The sequence below is a fragment of the Sarcophilus harrisii genome, chromosome 4 (assembly GCF_902635505.1).
Source record: "Sarcophilus harrisii chromosome 4, mSarHar1.11, whole genome shotgun sequence".
Taxonomy (NCBI): Eukaryota; Metazoa; Chordata; class Mammalia; order Dasyuromorphia; family Dasyuridae; genus Sarcophilus; species Sarcophilus harrisii.
The window spans coordinates 464,431,694-464,454,332 of record NC_045429.1 but is presented as its reverse complement, the minus strand read 5'-3'; the positions used below and the strand labels follow the sequence as shown (position 1 = coordinate 464,454,332).

Sequence of the window (22,639 nt, the reverse complement as noted above, 5' to 3'; positions counted from 1 at the left end):
AGGAGGACGGGATGGGAGGAGGGTGGGATGGGCGGGATGAGAGGAGGGATGACAGGCGGCGGGATGAGAGGAGGGTGGGAGGAGAGGAGGACGGGATGGGAGGAGGGTGGGATGACAGGGGCGGGATGAGAGGAGGGCGGGATGACAGGGGGCGGGATGGGAGGAGGGCGGGATGAGAGGAGGGCGGGATGGGAGGAGGGTGGGATGAGAGGAGGACGGGATGGGAGGAGGGTGGGATGAGAGGGGGCGGGATGAGAGGAGGGCGGGATGACAGGGGGCGGGATGAGAGGAGGGGGGGATGAGAGGAGGGCGGGATGAGAGGGGGCGGGATGAGGGGGCGGGATGGGAGGAGGACGGGACTTTCTTTGGCACAGCAGCCCAAGAAGAAGGCAATAGAAAGGTTTGGGCCTTGGACCAACTTCTGATGTTATTGTTGCAGGGCACTCGCCACCAGGCCTCCGACAGCAGCTTAAAGTGGGGCTCACCCACGTTCCCCAAGGTGCTTCAGGAGGAACTAGAGAAACTTGGTTCTGCAGCACCACCTGCTGACAAAAGCGGGGATCGCCATGAGCTTGGGGGTAAGAGCTAGCAGGGGCCCTTGGTACTGAGGGGGAAACTGAGGCTCAGGGAAAGAAAGGGGCTGCCAGGGCGCATCAGTCCATTGGAGCTGGCCGTCTGAGAAGGGCACAAGAAGATCTGTTTCCGGGGCAAGGGGCTGTCCTGTGGAGGCAGAGGAGATAAGTCCCCTTGCCTTGATGGTCCCGGGGTCCCCCAAGGCAGGGCCTGTGAACTTCACTTTTAAGAACACCTGGCTAACTCTGCCTCCCACATTTGGCTTTCTCCATAATTCTGCGCATTTTATTTGGGGCCTATTAAAAACACGATTCTGAAGAGAGGGCCCCAGGCTTCTCCCAGGGGGCAGCCAGGGTCAAGGGAGTCCAGGGCGGATGGTGGAGGGGCCCTGCTCTGGTTGGTGCAGAAGCGGGGGACCCTGATCCCCGTATGCACAGGGCACCTCTGGCTGTGGGTGGGAGAGGGCGGTACTGAATAAGCCCTTTACAGGAAGAGTCTGGTCCAGGTAATACTTGAGATCGCTCTCTGTAAGGGCTGAACAAGGAGCCTTGGCTCATCGTCTCCCTAACAATCTTTGAAAGCCACACCCGGGATAAACGGAGAATAATCCCGATGGAGAGGGCATGGGACAGGAACAAGGCACCACAGCCAAGTGCCTTTGCCACGGGTGATTTCTCTCATCCACGACCCTGTTACGATCCAGATCTTGGTATTGCCAGTTAAGGTGAATTGGGATGTCAAAGTATGGTCTGTGCATTAACCCTGGAAGGTACGGAGAGTCACCTGGAGGAAGCTGTTGTTGATGTGATACTAGTTAAAGAGTGTATAAACCCCGGCGCTCAGATTAACAAACGGAGATCTCAAAGCACATCTTCCACTGGCCTGGGATATTCATTCCCACTCTCGGTATTCCCTGGGGCTGGACTCCACACCTGGCAGAGAATTTCTGAGTATCCCCACCTCCTGTTCAAGGGAACAAGGAAAGGGAGGTCAACTCGGGGACCAATTCACTCACAACCTCCCAGCAGGAAGGGGCATCGGAAACCACGGAGGCCAACCTAGCTCCCAAAGCAAGGCTGCTTCCATGGTCCTGAGACGACCAGCTTCCTTTGTTTGTGTCCTTCCAGTGACAGGGAGCTCCCTCTCTCACAGGGAATCTGTCTCCCCAGAACTTCCCCCAGTTTGACCTCTTGGAGCAGCACAGAATGAACATAATCTCTCTTCCATATGTGGCTCTTCAAACATCTATAGCTGGAGAGCACAGAGCCAGAGGCTACCAGCACCCTAAGGACACAAGCCTCAGCTGTCGGAATCCCTTTTTGCAGAAAAAGAAAATTAGGTACAGGAAGACCAGAGGACTTCCCAGGGCCTTATGGCCAGTGACAGACATGTAAAGGACAGGGCTCAAGACCATCCTGGAGGGTGACGACACTCCCAGGCCAGCCTCAACCACTCTCTGGCTGTAGCTGTTCAAGCAAGGCCATATCTGAGACTTCTTAGACTTTCTCCTGAACGCCCCCCCCCCCCCCCCGCCCCGGTCCTACGAAACCAACTGAAGCGATTTGAGAGGATTTGGTGGGAGGGGCTTCGTCGACAGCTCACCTCGCCTTCCACCTGAGGGGTTTATTCAACATCTAAGGTCAATTGGACAGACTGAGCTTTGGGAAAAAAGCTTTCAAAAAGATGATGGAGCTCCTACTTGGTCAAAGCTGGTGGTGAGAACACAGAGGTAATAGGGAGACGTCCTAACCCCTTAAAAGGCAGTATACTTGTTCCAGCCTGTTTGGGGCGCCATCTGGTCCTCCCAATCCCCAAACTTCCTACCTTTCTAGCACAGATCCTGTCAGTTATGGTTGGGGCTAAAGGGACACACAGGTTGATCTTGGTGGCCCCTACTTCGGCTCCAATACTTGGATCCCCATCCTACAGTGTTCTCCCTCTCCTCTAGGATATGCTACTCTCGTGCTGTCCCTCATTCTGTCCTTCCTGAACGTCCCTCGCGACAGGCTGAACTTGCTTGTTGCTAAGCTCTCTGGTCTTTGCAATGAATGATCATAGCAAGATTTAGGATCCTGGAGACCCTCTATTCCGAACCCCTCATGGTGTAAAAGAAAAATGAGGTCCAGAGAGACTCATGTGGCAAGAGGCAGAACCCGAATCCCAGCCCGAGTCCAAGACCTCCTTCCCAGCCCTTTACCCTGCGGCACATCTCCTGGGGCTCAGCTTAAAGGAGGAAGGGAGAAAGGGCTTTCTTCCTCTCTCCCAGGTGTGAGAACCTTTTTGGAGCTAATGACTGCTCTTTGATTAGTTAAAACCCCACTAATTGTAGAAGGTTTAACAAATGCTTGTTTAATTGGGTGAGAGTCCAATTGGGTGAGGACCAAGCTTGGATTGACAGTCTGGGGAGGGCCACTAAATTGCTAAAGACCCTGGCAGTGGTGGGAGTATTCCTTCTTTGGGATGGATCCTTGACGGCAGCATTTTTAAAACCCTTCTGGAGGAACAGGAAAGAGTGAATAACAGGGACCAAGGGTCAGCAGCAGTAGGTGGAAGGCTATTTCCCCTGCCGGAATGTTCTTGCTCCTTATCTCCACCCCCAGCTTCTTTGAAGTCCCAGTGAAAATCCCACTTTGTACTGGAAGCCCTTCCCAACCCATAGTGCTTCACTCCAGAGCGTTCCCTCATTGGTTATCTCCAATTTATCCTGTCTAGAACTTGTTTGTACATGTTTGCTAGCTGGTGATCTACTGAATGGCGTCCCTATGCTAGGGGCAAGGCCAGTGTGTCCACATGCGGCTGATCAGACCGAGAGGAGGCCAGAAGGCTCCGCCAGGGATTGGGTGCAAAGAACCCGAGAGCAGTCGGGTGGATTCTCTGACTTTGTGCCCCTCACGTTTCTTTGGAGCTACTTCAATCCTGCTTTACTCCTAGAGCGCAGTGCCCACTCTGGTGTGGACACGCCGTACTGGGCTGTCCACCTTATGGGATGTGTGGAGAGGAAATGGTCTACCCAATAAGAAACACTTCTGGAGCACAGCTTTTCTGTTGGAAAGATCATAAATATATTTAAGAACAGAACAATGAAATAAATAGGTTTTTCTACATAGGGAGCACACAATACAACATAAATACATTCCTTGACAAAGCAGAGGACGGGGCGGGGTCACTAAAAGGGCAGAGAGCTCCCCAGAGCCCCCCAGCTTTCCTCTGACATGACAGAGTGACAGCATCCCTGCGACCAGGCTGGCTCAGATGGGCTCAATAATGGAGTGAGGAGGGCATGAAGAAATATTTGGGGGACAGGAAGCTCAAGGAAAGGTGATAGAAGCGCTTGGGAAGCAGAGGGAGCTCCAGCAAGCACCTCTAAGGGGAGAGAGGGCAGGGGTGAAGTCTGTGGGTGCGAGTCTGGGCAGGAGATATGAAGGGACCAGATTCTCTGGCCAGGAGGGTCACGAATGCTTGGGAAATGGGGTGGCCCCTGATGTTAAGGGTCAGAGGGTATTGACTCGAGGCCACTTGCTCTCACTTTGAGGAGGAAACCAAAAACCAGGAAGATGGAATGTCCCTCCAAGGTCACAGGGGCAGGAAGGAGCAGAGGCAGGGTCCGAACTTTGGGCCTTCGACTCCCAGTCCAGCACTTTCCATTGCACCGCACTGCCTCTTGCTTGTCCCCGATTGCCTGGGAAGAACTTCTTGTGCTCCTGCCTCTCCCACTCACTGTGTCCCAGGTTTCTGGGAAGATGCAGATGGAGGCCGTGCTCTCCATGTTTTCTTCTTCTTTGTGAGGGGAAAGAGCAGGCGGGCTTCCAGCCCTTTCACCAAGGGCCAGATGTGCACTCCTCTCCTCTCCTCTCCCCTCCTACTTGTGGGCAGCACACTTTCACTGCCTCTGGTCTGTGGCTAACGATGATGGCCAGCTTGCTCTGCCTCCCTCTCCTCACCCAGCGAACCTTCCCAAGATACCATCTGGCCATGTTGCTCCCCCTGCATCCGGAATAAAACCAGCCAGCTCTGCATCCTACTACCCCTTCCAGACTTCCTCAGGGATCTTACTTTCCAGCCAAACTGGATTACAAGCAATTTCCTGTCCTTGACACCATCTCCCCTCTCCAAGCCTTTGAACAGCTTGTTCCCTGTACCTGGACACCGTCCCTCCTCACCCCTGCTTCTTAGCATCCTCAGCAGATCCTGCACAGGTACATGCAAATCTTTCCCTGATTCCCCTAGCTGCTAGTGCTCACTCTCTCTCCCAGAATAATATTTCATTGTCTGTGTAATATTCCACAGCACACCCACATAAAAGGTCCTCTTCCTGAGGGCAGCCCCTGGTTTGTGTCCCTTTGGACTGATGCTCTCATTAGTAGAGGGAACTCCTGTAGAAACTCCCTCCCTGGAGTACATTGCACCTCCCACGCCTTGGAGAATTGTGTGGATCTCAGATCCATCGCCAGTTCCACATAATGTTTATAGTATGTCAGAGACCTTGTGACTCCCCAGCCAGTCCTCTCCCCAGTGTCTTTCCCCTTGTGTCTGGCAGAGAAGGTACTTAACCAGGGCTACTTGCGATGGGTTGAATTTCCGGGGTTCGGAAATGGAAGGCCATCGTTTCCCCCCTCTCTCCTGCTGTTCACGGTGCAGACGCCTCCTCTGCCCACATGTGATTTAGCCACATATTATCAGCCCTTCTATTATCCATGGGTGAGTTCTTCCTGCTGAGTCCTTATCTCAGGTGGCTGAGGGGAGGGAGAAGCAGGCTGCAGATCCCCGGGGGAACCCCCATTTTTCTAGGAGGTGAACAATTTTATGGTCTCACTTTTAGGAAATAACAAGACACCTTTCTACCTGAAGGGCACTTCTCCCAAAGCGCCACAAGGCACCCAGGCCCTGCTGAACACGGGCTCAGAAGTCCGGCTCCTTGAGACGGGCACCTTCCTTCGCCACTGGCACGGGGGGGCCCTTCGGGAATGACCATGTCCAAAAGCTTGACTACAAACTCCAGCATGGAGCAGAGCTTCCTCTCCCTGTGTGCTGAGCTGTGAGTGCTGCCCTGCGAGAGCGAGTCCCACTGAGGGATGCTGCCCTTTTTCTTAATGAGCAGCCGTGACAAGGGAGACAGAGGACAATCCAAGCCAGAAGGTGCCCCGGCTTCATTCCCTTCTCCCTCATACCAGGAAACACTCTTGGGAAGGGATCTGCCATCTTCTTTGTGGGGGGATTGGGGGAATAGGGGGCTCCTGCCCATGCAGGCAGTGTCTGCTCTCCTCCCAGGTGGAGGAGTCAGTAAGAGGTCTTTAAGATGCCAGATGGTGCCCAGGTGCCCCCTCCCCTTGTAGCCAATCCGGAGTCATCCAACCCAGGGGGCTGTCCTCAAGTGCAGCTATTCCCAGGGCTCCTGGGAAGGTGGCCGAGGCCGAGGCCGAGGCCGAGGCAAGGTGGGATGTGGCTGCCGGGCTCAGCTTATTTTCAGCCTCAGCACCCGGGAGAGCGGCTCTTTGGCACTGGAATACATGAGGTAGGAGCCTGTGCTTGTGTTGAAGGCTTCCCAGTCCCTGCAGCCGAAGGTTGGGAGGTGGTGAACGGCCACGAAGCCTTCGTAGCCTTGCCACCTACAAGAGGAGAGAGGGGGAATCAGGCCCTGCCATGGGGTGCTCGCCACTGACCCAGAGTTACTAGGAGGAGCTAGGCTCAAGCTCAGGCTCAGCCCCTTCCTCCCTGTGTCACCTCCCCCTCCTGGGTCTCAGCCCCTTCCTCTGGAAAAGAAGAGGATTGGGCTGGGCGGCCTCCAAAGGTCCTTCCCTGTTTTAGTCTCTACATCTCATTTTTCTGCGATTGGATCGGGCCCAGGCCCACCACATTGGCATCCCAGGGACTTGCCCACGGCCCCGCTGCGAGGGCACCACCCAGGTGGGGCATGAACTCTGGCCTTCCTGCTTCTTGGGCAGCGCAGGGGCCCTGCTGAAGGTTCAAGGACAGGACCCGAGTCCCCCGTGGACAAACTCGTGGCTAGGAAGCGGGCTTCGTCGTGTGCACCTTGCCCAGCACAGGTATTGAATGGATAGCATCGGGGCATGTTTATATTCAAGATCTGCTTCACCTACGGACTTCCCTCTGAGACACTTCCCAACTTGCCAGGTCTGCCCCACACAGCTGTTTGCAGGCTGTCTCCCCCATTTGATTGTGAGTTCTTAGAGGCTCATCCCCAGCACTTAGCCTAGTTACACAGTATCCAGTAGGTGCTTAATTGATGCTTATGGCTTTGTCTGCTGTTTATGTTTACAGAGGGCTTGTCGGGGTGGGGAGAACCCCATTGTCCAAAGGTCATCCCGAAAGGGGATTGGGTTTCATCCCATCTCTGTCTATCCTGAGTGCCTCCTGGGCCTTCTGGGGTATAAAGAGAAACGGGCCCTGCCCTCAAGGAGCACACTTTGTGTATTCAGGAATTAATCAGCATCACATAAGTACAAAATAACTTCAGGGGAGGCGGGGCCAGCCTCTTGCAAGAGAGAGGACTTGAGCACAGTCTTTCAGGGAAGGAGAGACTCCGAGAGGAGAAGGGGAGGAACATTTGGGGGGGAGGCCGCAGCCTGGGCAAAGGCACGGAGGCTGGAGATGGAATGTTGGGCTGACTGGAACACAGAGCGTGGGGTGGGCTTGGAAAGATCTGCGAGGATCAAATGAAGCCACAGTGGGAAGGACAGGAAGTGTCTAGCAGGGGAGTTTGCCCTGCATACTCCTAGCAACGGGGAGTTACAGGAGCTTCTTGAGCAGGAGCTGTCGATCTGCAGGACTGAAGGGGAGAGGCTGGGCAACTTGTACATGCAGACAAAAGGAGAGAGAAGAGCCGAGGCTGGCTGAATGTAACCCTGATGGGGAGGGAGCGAAATCCAGACAGACAGAGAGGGACAGAGACAGAGAGGGAGAGACAGAGGGACAGAGAGGGAGAGACAGAGAGACAGAGACAAAAAAGAGACAGAGACAAAGGCAAAGAGAGATACAGAGAAAGATTTAGAGAGACAGAGATCTGATGGTTTTACCATGCAAGCTGCTTCTCCTTCCCCACCGGTGGCCTGGGATGGGAGGGACAGCATTGGGCGTCTCTGATCCTGGGGGAGAAGTTTGGACCTCCAGCTGCTGTCCCTCCGATGCGTCTTTAAAGGCTGCCGGACTGGGAGCTGTCTGCCCAATGCCCTCCGAGCCTCCGGACCTCCCAGCCCCCTCTGGGTCTTGTGGGCCCCTGGCTACCAGGGAGCTCAGCTTAGACAACACCTCCCCGAGAGCTTCGGCACAGGCTGTTAGGAGAGGGCCCGAGTCCCGGCCTGGCTTCTGCCTCACTTCCCTTGGGGATCCTCGGCCTCCTACATTCCCTGCCTCATCAGCCGCGAGGAAAACCCCATTCACATGCTCTACCGAGCCCAGCGACCCCAGTGGGAGGGGGCATTGGTGTGTGCAGCCCCCCCTGTCTCCTGCTGGCCACGGATGTCATCAGCCCTGAGAAGCCGGCCTCCCCTCTGCAGTCTGCCTCCTGGCGTGGGAGGCTCTTTCCCGATCCCAATGGCACAGGAAGGAGGAGGCCCGGAGAGCTGGTCGCCCTCCTGCCATCCTTTCCGTGGCAACAACCGTGGGGCTGTCTTTGGATCCTTGCGTCAGTTGTGTACGGGCGGGACCCGGCTCCGAGACCCCACTGGGGGCTGGGAGGAAGGAGCCCAGGCAGGGACCTCTCCACCTCTCGACTTCCACATGCTCTGACCTCTCCGGCCGGCGAGCGAGGTCAGGAGGGGGCTCTGAGAGGCGGGGGTCGCGGTGCGGGGGAACGGCGGTGGTGGAGGGAGTACCTGTATATAATACTGTTCACGGAGAAGGACTCCCCATCAAAGGAGTTCGCGACGACCAGGAAGTAATCTTCTCCCACAGAGAAAAACTCCCAGTCCAGAGCACTGCAGAGAGAGCACGGGGCAGGCAGTGGGGGGGAGGGGGACATGCAGCCCCTCCCCCAGGGCGTTATCGGGAGCAATGTCGGAGAAGGACGGTGCCATCGTTGGAAGGAGGAGGTGGGTCTGGGTCCCGCGGCAAAGGCCGAGGCTCAAGCCCAACGCCGGCCCCACGTCACCTCGTGCACATTCCACATCCTGGGAAATGGATCTTTGACAAATGAGCCCCCCATCTCCAAAGGCAGCCAACGTTTGCCCTCAGAATACCCCAAACTACAGGGGGGGCTGGGGCGGAGCACAGCTTCTCGGCGCTGGTCCTGACTGACCCTGGCCAGGCTTTCCTGAAGGCCCAAAGCCAGGGCCCAGGGATCCCGGTGTGTCTCAGTGTCCCTCCTCCCAGCCAAGGCTTCTGCTGGCAGGTCCTGCCAGGGTGTGGCCCAGAGCTACCAGGAGAGCCAGGGTAACGTCACAAGAGGACACGCAGGTCACGTTGCCCCCACGCTGTGGCCACGCCACTCTCTGGGCCTCGGTCATTGTTAAGTGGTCTCATGGGCAGGATCTTGGGCAGTGCGGGGGGCGGGGGGGACACAAAAGGCACATCTGTGGCACAAAGGGGACATCCCTGTGTCCTCCGCCCCGGGGCCCTGGGAGACAAGGCTCTGGCCCCGGGCCACCCACTCCTCAAGTCTTAGATCCCAAATTGAGTCAGAGCCATGGACAGCTCCCAGAACCATGTCCCAGAGCTAGGCCAGATTCAGGTTCACTGGCTCCTGGACCAGGGAGGCCATGTGGAACAGCGGCCAGAGAGCTGGGCCCAGACCCAGCAATGACTGAGCAGCTGAAAACCTGGATTAGCCCCAGGGGGATCTCCCCTCCAAGGGATCTCCCTCCAGGAGGATCTCCCCTCCAGGGGGTCTCTCCTCCAGGGGATCTCCCCTCCAGGGGGTCTCTCCTCCAGGGGGACCTCTCCTCCAAGGGATCTCTCCTCCAGGGGGATCTCCCCTCCAGGGGGACCTCTCCTCCAAGGGATCTCCCCTCCAGGGGATCTTTCCTCCAGGGGACATGAGTCCTCCGAGACACAAGGCCCAGGAAGGTGCCAACTGCAGCAGCAAAGTGCTTTCCTGAGCTGGGAGTGCTTTACTGCCAATGGACTCATGGGTCCAGTTGTAGGGACCCCAGCACCCTCCCCAGAGCACCCGTCTCTCCATCAGACAGACATGACTGTGGGGGCCCTCTCCATTCTCCTGGCCACAGGGATGGCCTCCCACAGCCACCTACTGCCTCCGGGCTTACCCCGGCCCAGGCTGCCATCTCAGGCCTCCCCAGGCCCAGGGCTGACTCTGTCCCCCAAGATCTTTGCCCCACCCCTTGTTCCCCGAGCCTGCGGGCAATCCACAGGCCACAGGTACCTGCCTGTAGGTGGGAATGTCTTGGAACTTGACGAACATCTGGGCGGTGACGTTCAGCTCGTAGATGACGGAGTTGATGGCGTAGGAATTGGTCTGCGCCCCAATGTCGCTGTCATAGCTGTGACTATTGGCCACGGCCAGGAAGAGCCGCTCCCCAATGTGAAAGACTTCCCAGTCTGCAGCCCCGAAGGTCTAGGGTCAAACGAGAAACACATGTGAAGGGGGCGCAGTGAAGGGGGCGCAGTGAAAGGGGCACACAGTGAAGGGGGCACACGGGAGGCTTGTGGAAGCCTCCAGGTGGGAGGCAGGGAGCGGGCGGGTGAGACGGGGGAGGGACTGGAGAGCCTTCCCTCCCCTGCCCTCCAGCACGGGGCATTCAGTCTTCCACAGCTGCAGGAAAGGGGACAGAGGCCGGTCAGCCCGGGGCCCTGCTGCCCGTGTGGGAACCGCTTCCAGGGTTGGGGCTCAGGCTCGGGGCTCGCTAGAGCCACATCCAGCCTGAGCTGTGCTGGGGGACCCATGACAGTGTGACAGCCGGGGCTGTCGCCCTGCACCCCGGTGTCAGCGGGCCCTCTGCCGAGCCCCGAGCCAGCTCTGGAGCCCACTTTCACCCGGCGGGCTGCGGGGGCTCCTTGTTTCACCACTCGGCCAAACGTGCAGCCATCCCAGCTCAGCAGAGCTAAGCCCAGAGCGGGCAGAGCGGCAGGCCGGGAGCCATCGTGACCCCCGACAGGAGCCAGCTGCCCAGGACCCCCATTTTGCGTCCCCGCTCAGCCACTTGCCCCCTGTGTGATTCAGTCCCTCTGGGCCTCTACCTCCTTATCTGTAAAGGGGGGACTGGACCAGACAGGTTATGGGGTCCCCCTCCCGCCCGAAATCCTATGGATTCTGGAAAGAAAAAACTTCCCTTAGGAAAAATCCTATTTTCTTCCCCCAGCAGCAAGATGCTGCCTCCCTGTCTCTGGGGTGAGCGCGCCGAGCCTAGTGTCCACAAGAGGGCGCTGCTTTCTTCCATTATAACCACTGGTGGAAAAACGGAAGCATTTCTCTCCCCCCCCCCCAATAATGGAGCAAGCCTCTGCTCCCCGAGGGGGCCGTGCTCCCCGAGGGGGCCGTGCTCCCCTGGTGCTTGTTCATTGACTGGGAGATGGGGGGGGTTCCAATAATTCACAAACACTGACCTGGGAAGAGTCTCCCAAAAATCGGTGTGAATTGTGGTTTGTGAGGATGACTTCTCCCCATTGTAGAGCTGGGCAGACTGAGGAGAAAGCCTTTGCCCCCGAAGCCAGAGCTCCCAGAGCGGACCCTCGGTGGCCCCCAAGGCCAACGTGGCAGCCGGCCTCCGTGGCTTGGAGAAGTGCCTTCCACAGCTGAGGACCCAGGGACTCCTGACGGCTCCTGCCGGGCCCTTGGCCCCCGAGGCGGTCCTGGGGGTTTGGCCGGCCCCCTCTGGGGGGGGCCGTGACGGTCTCGGGGCTGGCTCCGTGGCCAGAGCCCTCAGCCTCCATCTGGGCACGGCCGTTATTTCCCTCCAAATGGAAATCTAAGCCTGGCTCGCAGAAAGCGGCCTTTGTCTCCCCCCCCCCCACTTGGGAGTTTCCCTAAGCCCCTTTATCTCAGGGGAAATTCCGCGTCCGCCAGCTCCCGAGAGCGGGCAGGGACCGCCAGGGTAATCCAAGCCTCGAGCCTTCCTCGGGCAACAAGTCCGGAAGCTCGGGCCGGGGGCACTAGCAGAAAGGCTGAGTTTGGGCCCCTGCCTCCACAGCACTGAGGGCGGGCAGGGGGGCAGAAAGGAAGGATGAGTCCAACCCTCCTCCCCGGGGTGTCTGTGACCTCTGCTGGGGGGCGTTCCCTCCGCTGATGCAGATTGCAGCCCATCTGTGCCCGCCCGCCCGGCCAGCTCTCGCCAGGGCCCATCCCGGGACGGGAACGCCGGGGGTAGCCTCTGTTGGCCCTTGGGCTGGCTCTGTGAGCGGCCCGGTTTTTCCCGGGCCCCCTTGTGACACCGGGCCATGTCCCTGACACGCCCGCGCCAGCGGAGAAGGAGGCCGGCGTGAACGGGACGGAGACGTGTCTGAAAGGACGTCCACATTGAACCTGCATCTGGCGTTTGGGAGGGAGCCGAAAAATCAGGGGCCCTGAGCTGAATAGAGATCGGGTAGAAAGCGTCGCACCCTTGGAAACTCATGCGGGGTTGGGAGGAAATGCAGAAAAGACCATTTGGAAAAAGATCTTTTCAAAAGGTCAGTGTGACCAAGATGGGGAGGTCAGGCAGAAGCCCCGAGGCTGCTCGGCCGCTGTGCTCTGCTCTCCCCCCACCCCCGTTCCCTCCCTCCCAAGCCATTCTGCCTTTACTGCCATGTCTTGGAGGAAAACCACCAGCCGTCCACACCACCAGCTGCTCTTTGTGTCTTACAGAAAAACCACCAGCTACGGCTACACCACTGGCTGCTCTTTATGCCTTGGGGAGAGACCACCAGCTATGTCTACACCACCAGTTGTTACTCATGTCTTGGAACAAAACCATCATGACTGGGAGTATCCCTAGTGATGAGTCTTTAGGGAACCCTTCCACCAAACAAGGGCTTCTTTGCCCAGCTCTGGGGCTGACGCCCCCTTCCAGCTGGGGGGCAGAGGGGCTACAGAAGGCAGGAGCCCCAAGGAAGCCTGTCCGGCCCCAGTGAGGCTGTGGCCCCAAAGAGAAACCCAGACCCAGGTTTGCTGGGGGGTTCCTCGGAGGCTGCTGCCGGGGGGCCCCCCACCTCCCACCCTCTGGTGGTGTGCACATGCGGGGAACCCCCCCCAGCTTGCTGCAGTTTCTCTTTTGGCACTCACCAGTACTAAACTTACAACATGACTTAGCAAGTGTTAATAGCTTGACACCCACTAAGACCATGGGGCCCCCAAGTGTGTATTTTTAGGGTCGGGCCAGGGGAAGTTCGAGAGAAAAGACTTAGAGCTAGGACCTCCAGTCAGGGACCCCCGGGCCCTGGGGAGAGAGGCTGGGGAGCAAGAGGGCTTGGCTGAGGGCCCGGCAGGGGCTGCGCAGGGGGCACTGCAGCTGACACTGGGTGGGTCCAGCGGCCATCCCTGAAGGCTCCAGGCAAAGGGAAGATGGGTGTCCATGGTCACCCGGGGTGGGCACAGGCATCCCTTCCCAGCACCAGGCTGTCACCAGAGCCTTCCCTCAGCCTTTGGCTGCCCCGGGCCCATCCTATTGTGATCAGAGACCCATGCCACCTCGGGAAGCCTTTCTCCCAGAAGTGGCGATGCAGACTAGCTGAGAACATGAGTTTTTCCTGCCTGATGGCTCAGCCTGCCAAGGGGAGCCACCCCTCCTGAATCTGATCCCCCGGGGTGGGCCTTCTCCTTTCCCTCCACATGCGGAGACTTTTCCCTAATGAGAGCCAGAGCTCCTGGCTGAGTACAGAAGCGTCTCTGTGGCCCAGCAGAGGGACCCTGTCCTGCGCCCGGCCCACCACGGTCCCTCTGGACAATCCCCTGTTCACTGCTCATCAGATCAGGGAGAGACAGGACCAAGCCCAGCCTGCCAAGGATCCCCTGCCCAGACCAGTTTCAAACACAGGAGTTCCAGCCAAGCCCTAAAGCTGCCACTCCTGAGCTTGGCGGCAGGAAGCAGGGTGGGATGGAAGCTCCCGGGTCCCCAGGCCACGGAAAAATCCTCTTCAAGGATTCTGGAATTCCCCAGGGAGGAAGTCTGCCTTCCCAAGGCTCCAAGGAAAGCAGGATGGGTTGAGGTCTCTAGAGATGAGCGGACGTGGGGGCTGGGCAGCAGCTGGCAGCCCCTTGCTGATGGCAGAGCTCCAGACTGGCCAGTGGTTAGTACGACAGGAGCCTAGTTGTGGTGGAGGACCACTACCCAGCCCTCGCCAAGGCCCTGCCGGCTCTCCTGAGGGGGCTGATGTAAAGAAGGCAGGAGGGCTCGGTGCCCCCAAATGCCCCACAGCGGCTGGGACAAGCAGGGCCCGATGGCAGGTCCACGAGGAGCCAGACAGCCCACCGCACTGGGTAGGCTGAGCCCAGCAGGGTTAACTTGCTGCCCCTCCTCCAGGCTGGGGACGGGCAGGATGCCCACAAGCCAGGACAAGAGCGTGCCCATCCGTTTCTGGCTGAATTCAAAGGCTTTCCAGCTGGCTCTGGATCCGGCTTCCCCAAATCCTTGGCTGGCAGGGAAATCCCATTGCTTCTGAAGTGCCTTTGCCCGCTGCGCTGTTCCTTAGGGACCCTGGCACCAACCCAGCCCCAGATCGAGCGGCAGCTGCTGTAACCGGCGACCTGTCCGCCTGGGTCCTCCCTCCCCCTGCCCTGCTGGCCTTTGGGCTCACCAGTGAGGAAGAGGGCTCCGGCCTGTCCAGCCATCTGTGGACATGTCCTTGTTCACAGCAGCTCTGCACCAGGTCTACCCGGCCCTAGCTACTGCCGGCCACAGAGAGACCCAGGGGCAGCAGCTGGTGGGGGTGTCTGGCTTTAATCCCCTCTGCTCTTTCCGTAGGAGCCAGATAGGTCCCTGCCCTCCAGACTTCATTTTCCCCTTGAGAAAGCAGAGGCACCGGGATAACTCCACTCTCAGTCTCTGGTCTTCAACTCTCCAGGACGTCCCAGCCGAGCCCCATGGAGCTCCGTGAGCTTTGGGCCCATCTGCCCACGCGTGTGTGCATCCGTGTGCGAAGGCAGGCTGCTCGGGAGTGCAGGCCATGGCCGGGACACCGGGCTGTCCCAGACGAGCAGCCATGTCCTTCTCATCGCCCACCATACATCATTCAGCTTTCTTGAGAGGTTTTTATTATGGGGTAGGAACTGGAGAGTCTGAGGGGTCCCTCCCCCATCTAATAAAGAAACCCCAGAGTCCGAGACAGATCTGGTCCTTGCCAGGGCACCCCTGCACCTTCCCCTTCCCATGGGACTCGGGAAGAGGACCAAAAGTTGCTCAATTATTCCATTGTGAAGCTCCATGGATGAGATGTGAAGGAAGGTCTGTCGTCCTGTGCTCCCTTGCAGGTCTTGGACCTCCTATGGCTCAGGCCGGCCCTTCTGAAGACCGGCTGCCCCATCTCCTTGCCTGGTTCTGTCTTTGCTCAGGCAGCAAGCTGATCTTCATGGGCTCAGGACAAGAACAGGATATCCCACACTGGGCCAGCCTTCCTGTCACGGGGTCCCCTTCCTTTCCCTGCAAGCTGTCAGGATCAGCTATCCCTGGGCTCCCTTTTTCTCTTCTTACCTCCATGGGGGACCTCGCCTGCTGACTCCAAATCCCCGGAGTGCCTTCTCTCCCCACAACAGGCTGGCTCTTTACTCTGGCTGGACTCTTTAGGGGGTGCTCATTTCCCCGCTCCCAGGGGCACCCAGATTTCCCCTCTGGATCCCCATGCTGCCCATGGAGAACATTCTCCGGGGTCACTGCCTGCAGTCTGTTATGCAGGGTCTGTTATGCAAGGGGCAGCCTTCTTGGGGGGGGGTCATCAAATGCTGGGACCATGGCCCCTCTCAGAAGGGGGCTTGCAAGTGTTAGAGAAGTGGTAGTTGATACGGGTGGCGAGGGAGTCCAGGAGACCCTGGAAGCACTGGCTAAGGTGGGCCTGTCCCCTCAAGACACACGAGCAGGACCCCCATCCTTGTGACGGACTTGATGAGGGAAGAGAGAGTGCAGTCTTTAGGCCTTGGGGGCTCTCCCTCGTTTTAGGTGGATATCCCATCCCTACATTGCTGGAGGGCCACACTGTCTCAGTGAGTTCAAATCCAGCCTCAGACACTTACTAGTCATGTGAGCCTGGACAAGTCACATTGCATCTGTTTGCCTCAGTTTCCTCATAGGTAAAGTGGGACTCATTACAGCACCTGCCCCCAGGCTGTGAAAATGCTTTTGTGTCAGGAAGAAGGCAGCCTGGGGGAATAGCCAGGGATCCTATTCTGCCTCCTTTCACAGGCAGTGGACAGAGCCTTCCGCTGGGGAGGGGATCGGTGGGGCCCAAAGAGGAAGTCTACCCGGGGTATCTGACCCCAGAGTGCACCCCACCCTTCCCAGGCTGCTTGCCACACTGCCATTGGGATGAGGGGGACAGCTTCCCTGCTCGGCCAGCTCCCCATTAAGATGTAAGTGCTTCAATAAACTGGGAAAACATCTTTACAGTTAAAGGTTCTGATAAAGGCTTCATTTCAAAATATAGAGAGAATTGACTCTAATTTATAAGAAATCAAGCCATTCTCCAATTGATAAATAGTCAAAGGATATGGACAGACACTTTCAGATGATGAAATGGAAATTATTTCTACCCATATGAAAGAGTGTTCCAAATCACTATTGATCAGAGAAATGCAAAGTAAGACAACTCTGAGATACCATGATACACCTGGCAGATTGGCTAGAATGACAGGGAAAGATAATGCGGAATGTTGGAGGAGATGCGGGAAAACAGGGACACTAATACATTGTTTGTGGAATTGTGAATCCATCCAGCCATTCTGGAGAGCAATTTAGAACTATGCTCAAAAAGTTATCAAACTGTGCCTACCCTTTGATCCAGCAGTGTTTCTACTGGGCTTATACCCCAAAGAAATGTTAACGAAGGGAAAGGGACCCACATGTGCCAAAATGTTTGTAGCAACCCTGTTTTAGTGGCCAGAAACTGGAAACTGAGTGGATGCCCATCAATGGGGGAATGGCTGAATAAGCTGTGGTTTATGACTGCTATGGGATATGATTTCTCTGTAAGAAACGACCAGCAGGAGGATTTCAGAGCGATGGAGAGACTGACAGGACTGATGCTGAGTGAGATGAGCAGGGCCAGGAGATCATTATATACTTCAACAACGATACTGTATGAGGATCAATTCTGATGGACGTGGCTCTTCAACAATGAGATGATTCAAACAAGTTCCAATTTTTCACTGATGAAGAGAACCAGCTACACCCAGCAAAAGAACACTGGGAAATGAATGTGGACCACAACATAGCATTCCACTCTTTCTATTATTGTGCACTTGCACTTTTATTTTTCTTCCCAGATTATTTTTATCTTCTTTCTAAATCCAATTTTTCTTGTGCAGCAAGATAACTATATAAATATATATCCATATATTGGATTTAACATATACTTTAACATGTTTAACATACATGGGACCACCTGCCATCTAGCGGAGGGAATGGGGGGAAGGAGGGGAAACGTTGGAACAGAAGTTTTTGCAAGGGTCGATGTTGAAAAATTACCCATGCATATGTTTTGTCAATAAAAAACTATAATTAAAAAAAACTGACAAAAAGACATGTACGTGCTTCAAGGCACAGCACTGAGCACACAAATAGGAGCTCATTAAAGGCTTTTCCATTCATTCATTCATTCATTCACCTGAGCCATAGCCCCTGCATTCAGAAGAAAAGAGACAGAATCTGTGGCCATGAAGACCATGGGAAGACTTTTGTGGGGGGCACCGCACCTCCCCCTCTGCTCCCTCACAGGACCACAATGAAAGTGCCCCCTGGCCTTCCTGTCTCCCCAGCTGAGCCACATCTTTCCCCCCTCCTCACACAACTTAATCATTCCCTTCCCAGACCTGCCCCAACTGTCCAAACCTCCCCCACTGCCGCAGGGGGCCAGAACTCCGGCATGTGCCTGTGGGCACCCCAACATTCAAACCTGGCTCCCCCATCCCCCGCCTGGAGCTTCAGGAAGCTTAGTTCACAGCCAAGAGTGGATGATTTGCTTGCCCTTCTAAGGCTGCTTTTTGATGAGGTTCCAAGATCTATTCCTTAAAGAAATAATTGTGCCAAATGCCCACCTGGACCCAGCAGACTCTGGGCTCTGAGGAGCACCTGCCTGTCCAATGAGAGAAGGGTGCTATCCAGTGAAAGAAGGGATCTGTCCATGAGAGAAGGGAACCTTTCAGTAAGAGAAGGGAGATGCCCAATGAGAGAAGGGATCTGTCCATGAGAGAAAGGGGCCGTCCAGAGAGAGAAGGGAGCTGTCCAATGCCTTCTTCAGAGTCAGAGGCAGCAGCCTTGAGATGTTTGGCTGCCTGGGAAAGGATCCTGGCACAGTGACCAAGGAGTGTCATCAGTAGAGAAGCAATTAATCTGTAGTAGCAGCAGTGGTGATCACCACAAGAGCAGAGGGATCACAACTTGGGGCAAGGGCAGGTTTACCTGCTTATTAGCTTCACTATACAGACTTAGGGGAGGTGGTCTCTTAGGTGCCCACAGAATCGAAGTTGAGGGCTCCCAGTACACAAAGGGGATGCCCACTACCACACTCCTGAGGAACAAGAGGGTCTTCCTGGGACTGCAGCAGGGTGATGGAATGGCCTCCCATGACCTGACAGGCTCCCCAAGCCCTGAACCACCAACTCTAGCTGCTGCCCCATGTCGAGGGCCAGGCTCTGGGGGCATCTGTGTTTGAAAGAATGCCTGATTCAGCCCCTCCTCGACAGGCAGAACGCCCATCACAGGGAGCTGAGTCAACACCCGCCCACTGTGTGCTTGCCAATCTCAGAAGGCATCAGAAAAAAATACATGGGCCCCTTTGCAGTGCAAAGGGCCAAGGAGGACCCAAAAGCCAAGCCCACCCTTGCTTCTTTTCCTTCTGGATGTAATGGACTAAGGCTACCCTGGGGACATTTCATTGGTCTGGATCTGCTCAGCCCTGAAGTTGGATCAGACTAGGATTCAAAGAGCTCAGAGGCCCTGAATCCAACCCCCAATCCAGTGCATGAAATGGCCTCTGGGGGCAGCTAGGTGGTGCAGTGGATAGAACACCAGCCCTGAATCCAGGAGGACCTGAGTTCAAATCTGACCTCAGACACTTAACACTTCCCAGCTGTGTGAGCCTGGGCAAGTCACTTAAACCCAATTGCCTCAGGAAAAAAAAGAAAGAAATGGCCTCCGACATCCCTGCCAGGTGGTCATTCCCTCCCTCAGTCCTGGTCCTGCCTTCTGGAGAGGGGCAGGGCACACCTGCTCCTTCCTGCAGCTCCCTCATCCCATGCCTGTGCAATGGGACTTGGCATCCCTTAGCATGGAGCGCCCCGTTGCTTGCCGAGCTCTGCGGAGGTCCATCAGCCTCCTGGGAGGCTTCTCAGAGCCTGGTCATTAGCAGGCTGCAGCGATGGAAAGGACAGCGCATGGAGCAGGGCCAAGCAAGGCCCTCCCAGCCATCAGAATCCTTCTGTCACAAGCGCTGGGAAAGGGCCCCAGGGTTCCGAAGTCCAAGCCGCTGATTTGCAGATGAGAAAATGGCGGTCCTGGCTGGGGAGAGATTTCTCGAAGCTCACAGCTGGGTCAGGATTTGAACCTGGCCCCTCCCACTCCAGGTTCAGCCGTCTTTCCTCCACAGAATTGCCCATATTTCTCCAATTCATTCATAAGGACGTTTTGGGAGATGGCGCCCTGCTGGCAGCCAGCCCCAGAGCTTGGATATTCCCCTATGTCATCCATAGGAAATCGAGTCGGTGATGAGGCTCAAAGGGCATTGAGCCTGTCCGGCTCCTGGAGAGCAAGGCCTTACTCCCCATTCTGTGTGGTCAGCCAGGAGGCTGGAGTCCCTTCCCGTGTGCCCCAGGGATAGAGCCTTCGCCCGTGCCTTTGTCACATGTGCACTCGCATGGTGGATGTGTGTTGTGTCTCTCCGTTACAGTGCCAGCTCCGGGAGGGCCTGCGTGCTTTCTGCTTTTTCTTTGTCCCCTGTGCTGGCACACAGGAGGTGTTTAATCTGCACTTGTGGACTGATTGATCAATTCCTCCACACCTTATAATCCAGCCTAATTTTTTCCCTTGGGATTGACACCAAACTAACAAGTCTGTGGTTTCTGGAGCCGACCTTCTTCCCTTTTGGCAGCCTGGGAAGATAAGTGCCCCCCTTTGGGCTCCTGGGGGCTGCTAACTCATGGAAAACCCTGTTTGGGAGCACTTGTGTGCATGTGCACGCGGGCAGACATATGCAATTCTGTTATCCCCTTGCTAAATGGGATTTCTACTGTAAAACTTGACATCCCGGATGCTCACAGTTTCTCCTGGAACCCACTTTGTCTCCTGTTGCCTCTAAAAGACATCATAAAAAAGAAAAAGAAAAACCCAGCCAAGATGGCGGCAGAATTGCCCGTACCGATGGCTTACGAGGCCGGGCTTCGATCTGGAGGGGGTGAGGTGTGAGGGACCGGGTCATGGTAGAGATGGGGAAAAGACCAGCAAGGAAACATCGAAAAATACACAGAGGGGACTTAGCTCCCAGCAGAGAGCCCGGGTGCTCTCTGCTCAATAAAATAATGATAAATAACAAGTCTGGTCAGTGAAGGCCACTCTCCCGGGGCCGCCAGGGGACCAGGTCTGTCTCCTTACCAGGAAAGACTGGAAGAGCCGAAAAGAACCGAGGAGCCACACATAGGTGTGGGAAAGCACCCTGGTGGATGTGCCGTTGAAGGTGTTGGCCACCACCAGGAAGGAGTAGGGCCCCACGGTGAAGAACTCCCAGTCGTATGCGCCCGATGTGGCCACGGTCTGGTTGGTCTCGAACAGCCCCGACCTCGGGTTCCACTTGTAGATGACGCTGTCGATGTTGTGATTGTCTCCTGGAGGAAGAGGAGGGAAAGGCGGTAAGGAGACGGCTGTCCCTGGAGGCTCACAGGGAGTGGCACAGGGGGGCAAACAGGGTGGTTTTCATCAGGAGGGTTCATGCGGACCCCGTGGAGCTGCACCACCTCCCTCCATCTCATTCCCCCCAACCTTCTCCTTTCCTCCTCTCCAGACCTTCCTCTTCCAAGAACTGCCTCCTCCAGGAAGTTCTCCCTGTTTATCCTTCACATCCTGGTAGAGTCCTACCCTTCCTCAAGTTTCATCATCTTATAACTATGTGGGTCCCTCCCTGTCAAGGAGGGAAGCCCCCAAAGGGCCCCTGTGCTTCTGACTGAGCAGAAATGAGTGCCTCAGTTTCCTCAACTGGAAATCAGCTGAGACCATCACCCCCCATCCCCAGCCAAAAGTGGCTCACACTGTCCCCTCAGGTGTTGGTGAGACTGCACTTTTGACAATGTGACAAAGGTGGTGAGCAGGTTACCACAATCACAGGGAGCTCGCTTCCTCCCCCCCACCACAAGGAGCTCACTTCCTCCCCCCCATCACAGGGAGCTCGCTTCCTCCCACCCCCCATCACAGGGAGTTTGCTTTCCCCGCCCTTGGGGCAGTGAGGATTGAAAAGGGCCCCTCCCCCAGCCCAGCCCCCAAGCCTTCTGTCCTCCAGGCTCACTTTGCCATCCCTGGGCCTTCATTTCCTCATTGACAAAAAGAGCCAGCGAGGTGCTGCGGGCCTGGAGCCAGGAACAGCTGCTATGGATTCCAGCCTCAACCCCGTCCTAGCCAAAGAACCCTGGCCAAGTCACATGACCTCATCCCCGCGCCGAGGGCAACACTGGCAAGAGCTGGGCACGCTATCGGGTGCGTAGTGGGTGAGTGTTTTTACTTTCACGCTCTCAGAGGCTCCCGCGGAGCTGCCCTGGCCCCCCCGGAGCTTCCTACCTTCCCGGTGGTTGGCCACGGCCAGGAAGGACTCCCCTCCGATCTCAAAGGCCTCCCAGTCCCGGGCACTGTGAGTCACGATCCGCTGGTAGGCAACAAACTTGAGCTTCCTGGGGCTCCACTTGTAGATGACCGAGAGCTCCTGCCGACCCTTCTCTTTGGGCTCAAAGTTCGCCACCACCAGGAAAACCTAAGAGGAAACAGACAAGGACGGGTCCTGAGCCCCCTTCACCCGTCCGTCCCCCACCCCACTTCTGAAGCGGAGGGAGACCGACCCCGTGTGGGACCGTGGAGACCCGCGTCCAGCCAGCAGACCCTGGGCACCTCCTCCTGCCCCCCACGCGGTGATCTCTGCCCCGGACATCCTGCAGCCTGTGGGCAAGGACCCCTTTCTTCTGGGTCACTCACACACACACACTCGCTGTCACACACATTCACACATGCACACACACCCACTAACACACACACCCTCCCTTACACACGCACACACAAGCGCCATTAACCCCAGAGGCAGAGCAAGACTGAGGGCTGGGTTTGGGGGGTGGGGTGCAGGCCGGGGGCGCAGGGCACACCCTGATGCACGGGGCCCGCTACAGACGACTCGTGGGCCTGACCGGGGAACGCCGACATGCCTGCCTCCCAAAGAAGGAGGGGCCGCGAGAGCCTGGGGCAGAGCGAGCCGGGGCCTGCGCTGGGGAATGTGTCTCCCCCGTGGCCCTCACCCACCTGCTTACGCACACCCAGCTGGGCTTCCCGGCCTGGCTGGGCTGCAGACATCTGGAGGCCCGAGGTGTCTCACCTGTTCCCTGTCGGAGGGGAGTGGGCCACTGGGGACAGGGAGGGCAGACTTCAAGCTGGGGCCAAGAGACGGTCCCAGGGGAATCAGAGGGGATTCTGGGCCGGCCCTGAGCCCACCCCGATGGCCACTGGGTCCCTTCCGAGCCTGAGAGTCTGAACCAGACAATTCTGCCGGGGCCAACGGCGTCTCCGACCAGCTCCCGACTGCGGGTAGTCTCGAGGTAGGCGGAGGTTCTCCTGGCGTGCCCGGCCCTGCTGCCCACCCCTCTGCCTCATCTGCAAGGCCTGAGTCGGTCGCCTTCAGTCTCTCTCCGCTGTTCTCCCTAGTGGCCCCAGACAGAGGGCAGCAGCAGCAGCAGCCTCCAGCACACCCCCTTCTTAGCGGGAGCTTTCTTTGCTTTCTCCTGCCCCCT

General features: G+C 57.0%; 1 protein-coding gene across 1 annotated transcript in view; it reads right to left on the bottom strand.

Annotated features, from left to right (window-relative positions):
- Positions 1–1,357: 1,357 nt before the first annotated feature.
- Positions 1,358–22,639, bottom strand: part of TSPEAR (thrombospondin type laminin G domain and EAR repeats) — a 32,278-nt gene continuing 10,996 nt past the window's right edge. Inside the window, exons 8-12 of the mRNA XM_031968787.1 lie at positions 21,429–21,618; positions 20,256–20,485; positions 9,915–10,102; positions 8,406–8,507; positions 1,358–6,179 (exon numbers count right to left, since the gene is read on the bottom strand). Coding sequence (XP_031824647.1) covers positions 6,026–6,179; positions 8,406–8,507; positions 9,915–10,102; positions 20,256–20,485; positions 21,429–21,618 — 864 coding nt within the window. The 3' untranslated portion in view covers positions 1,358–6,025. The remainder of the gene's footprint in view (positions 6,180–8,405; positions 8,508–9,914; positions 10,103–20,255; positions 20,486–21,428; positions 21,619–22,639) is intronic.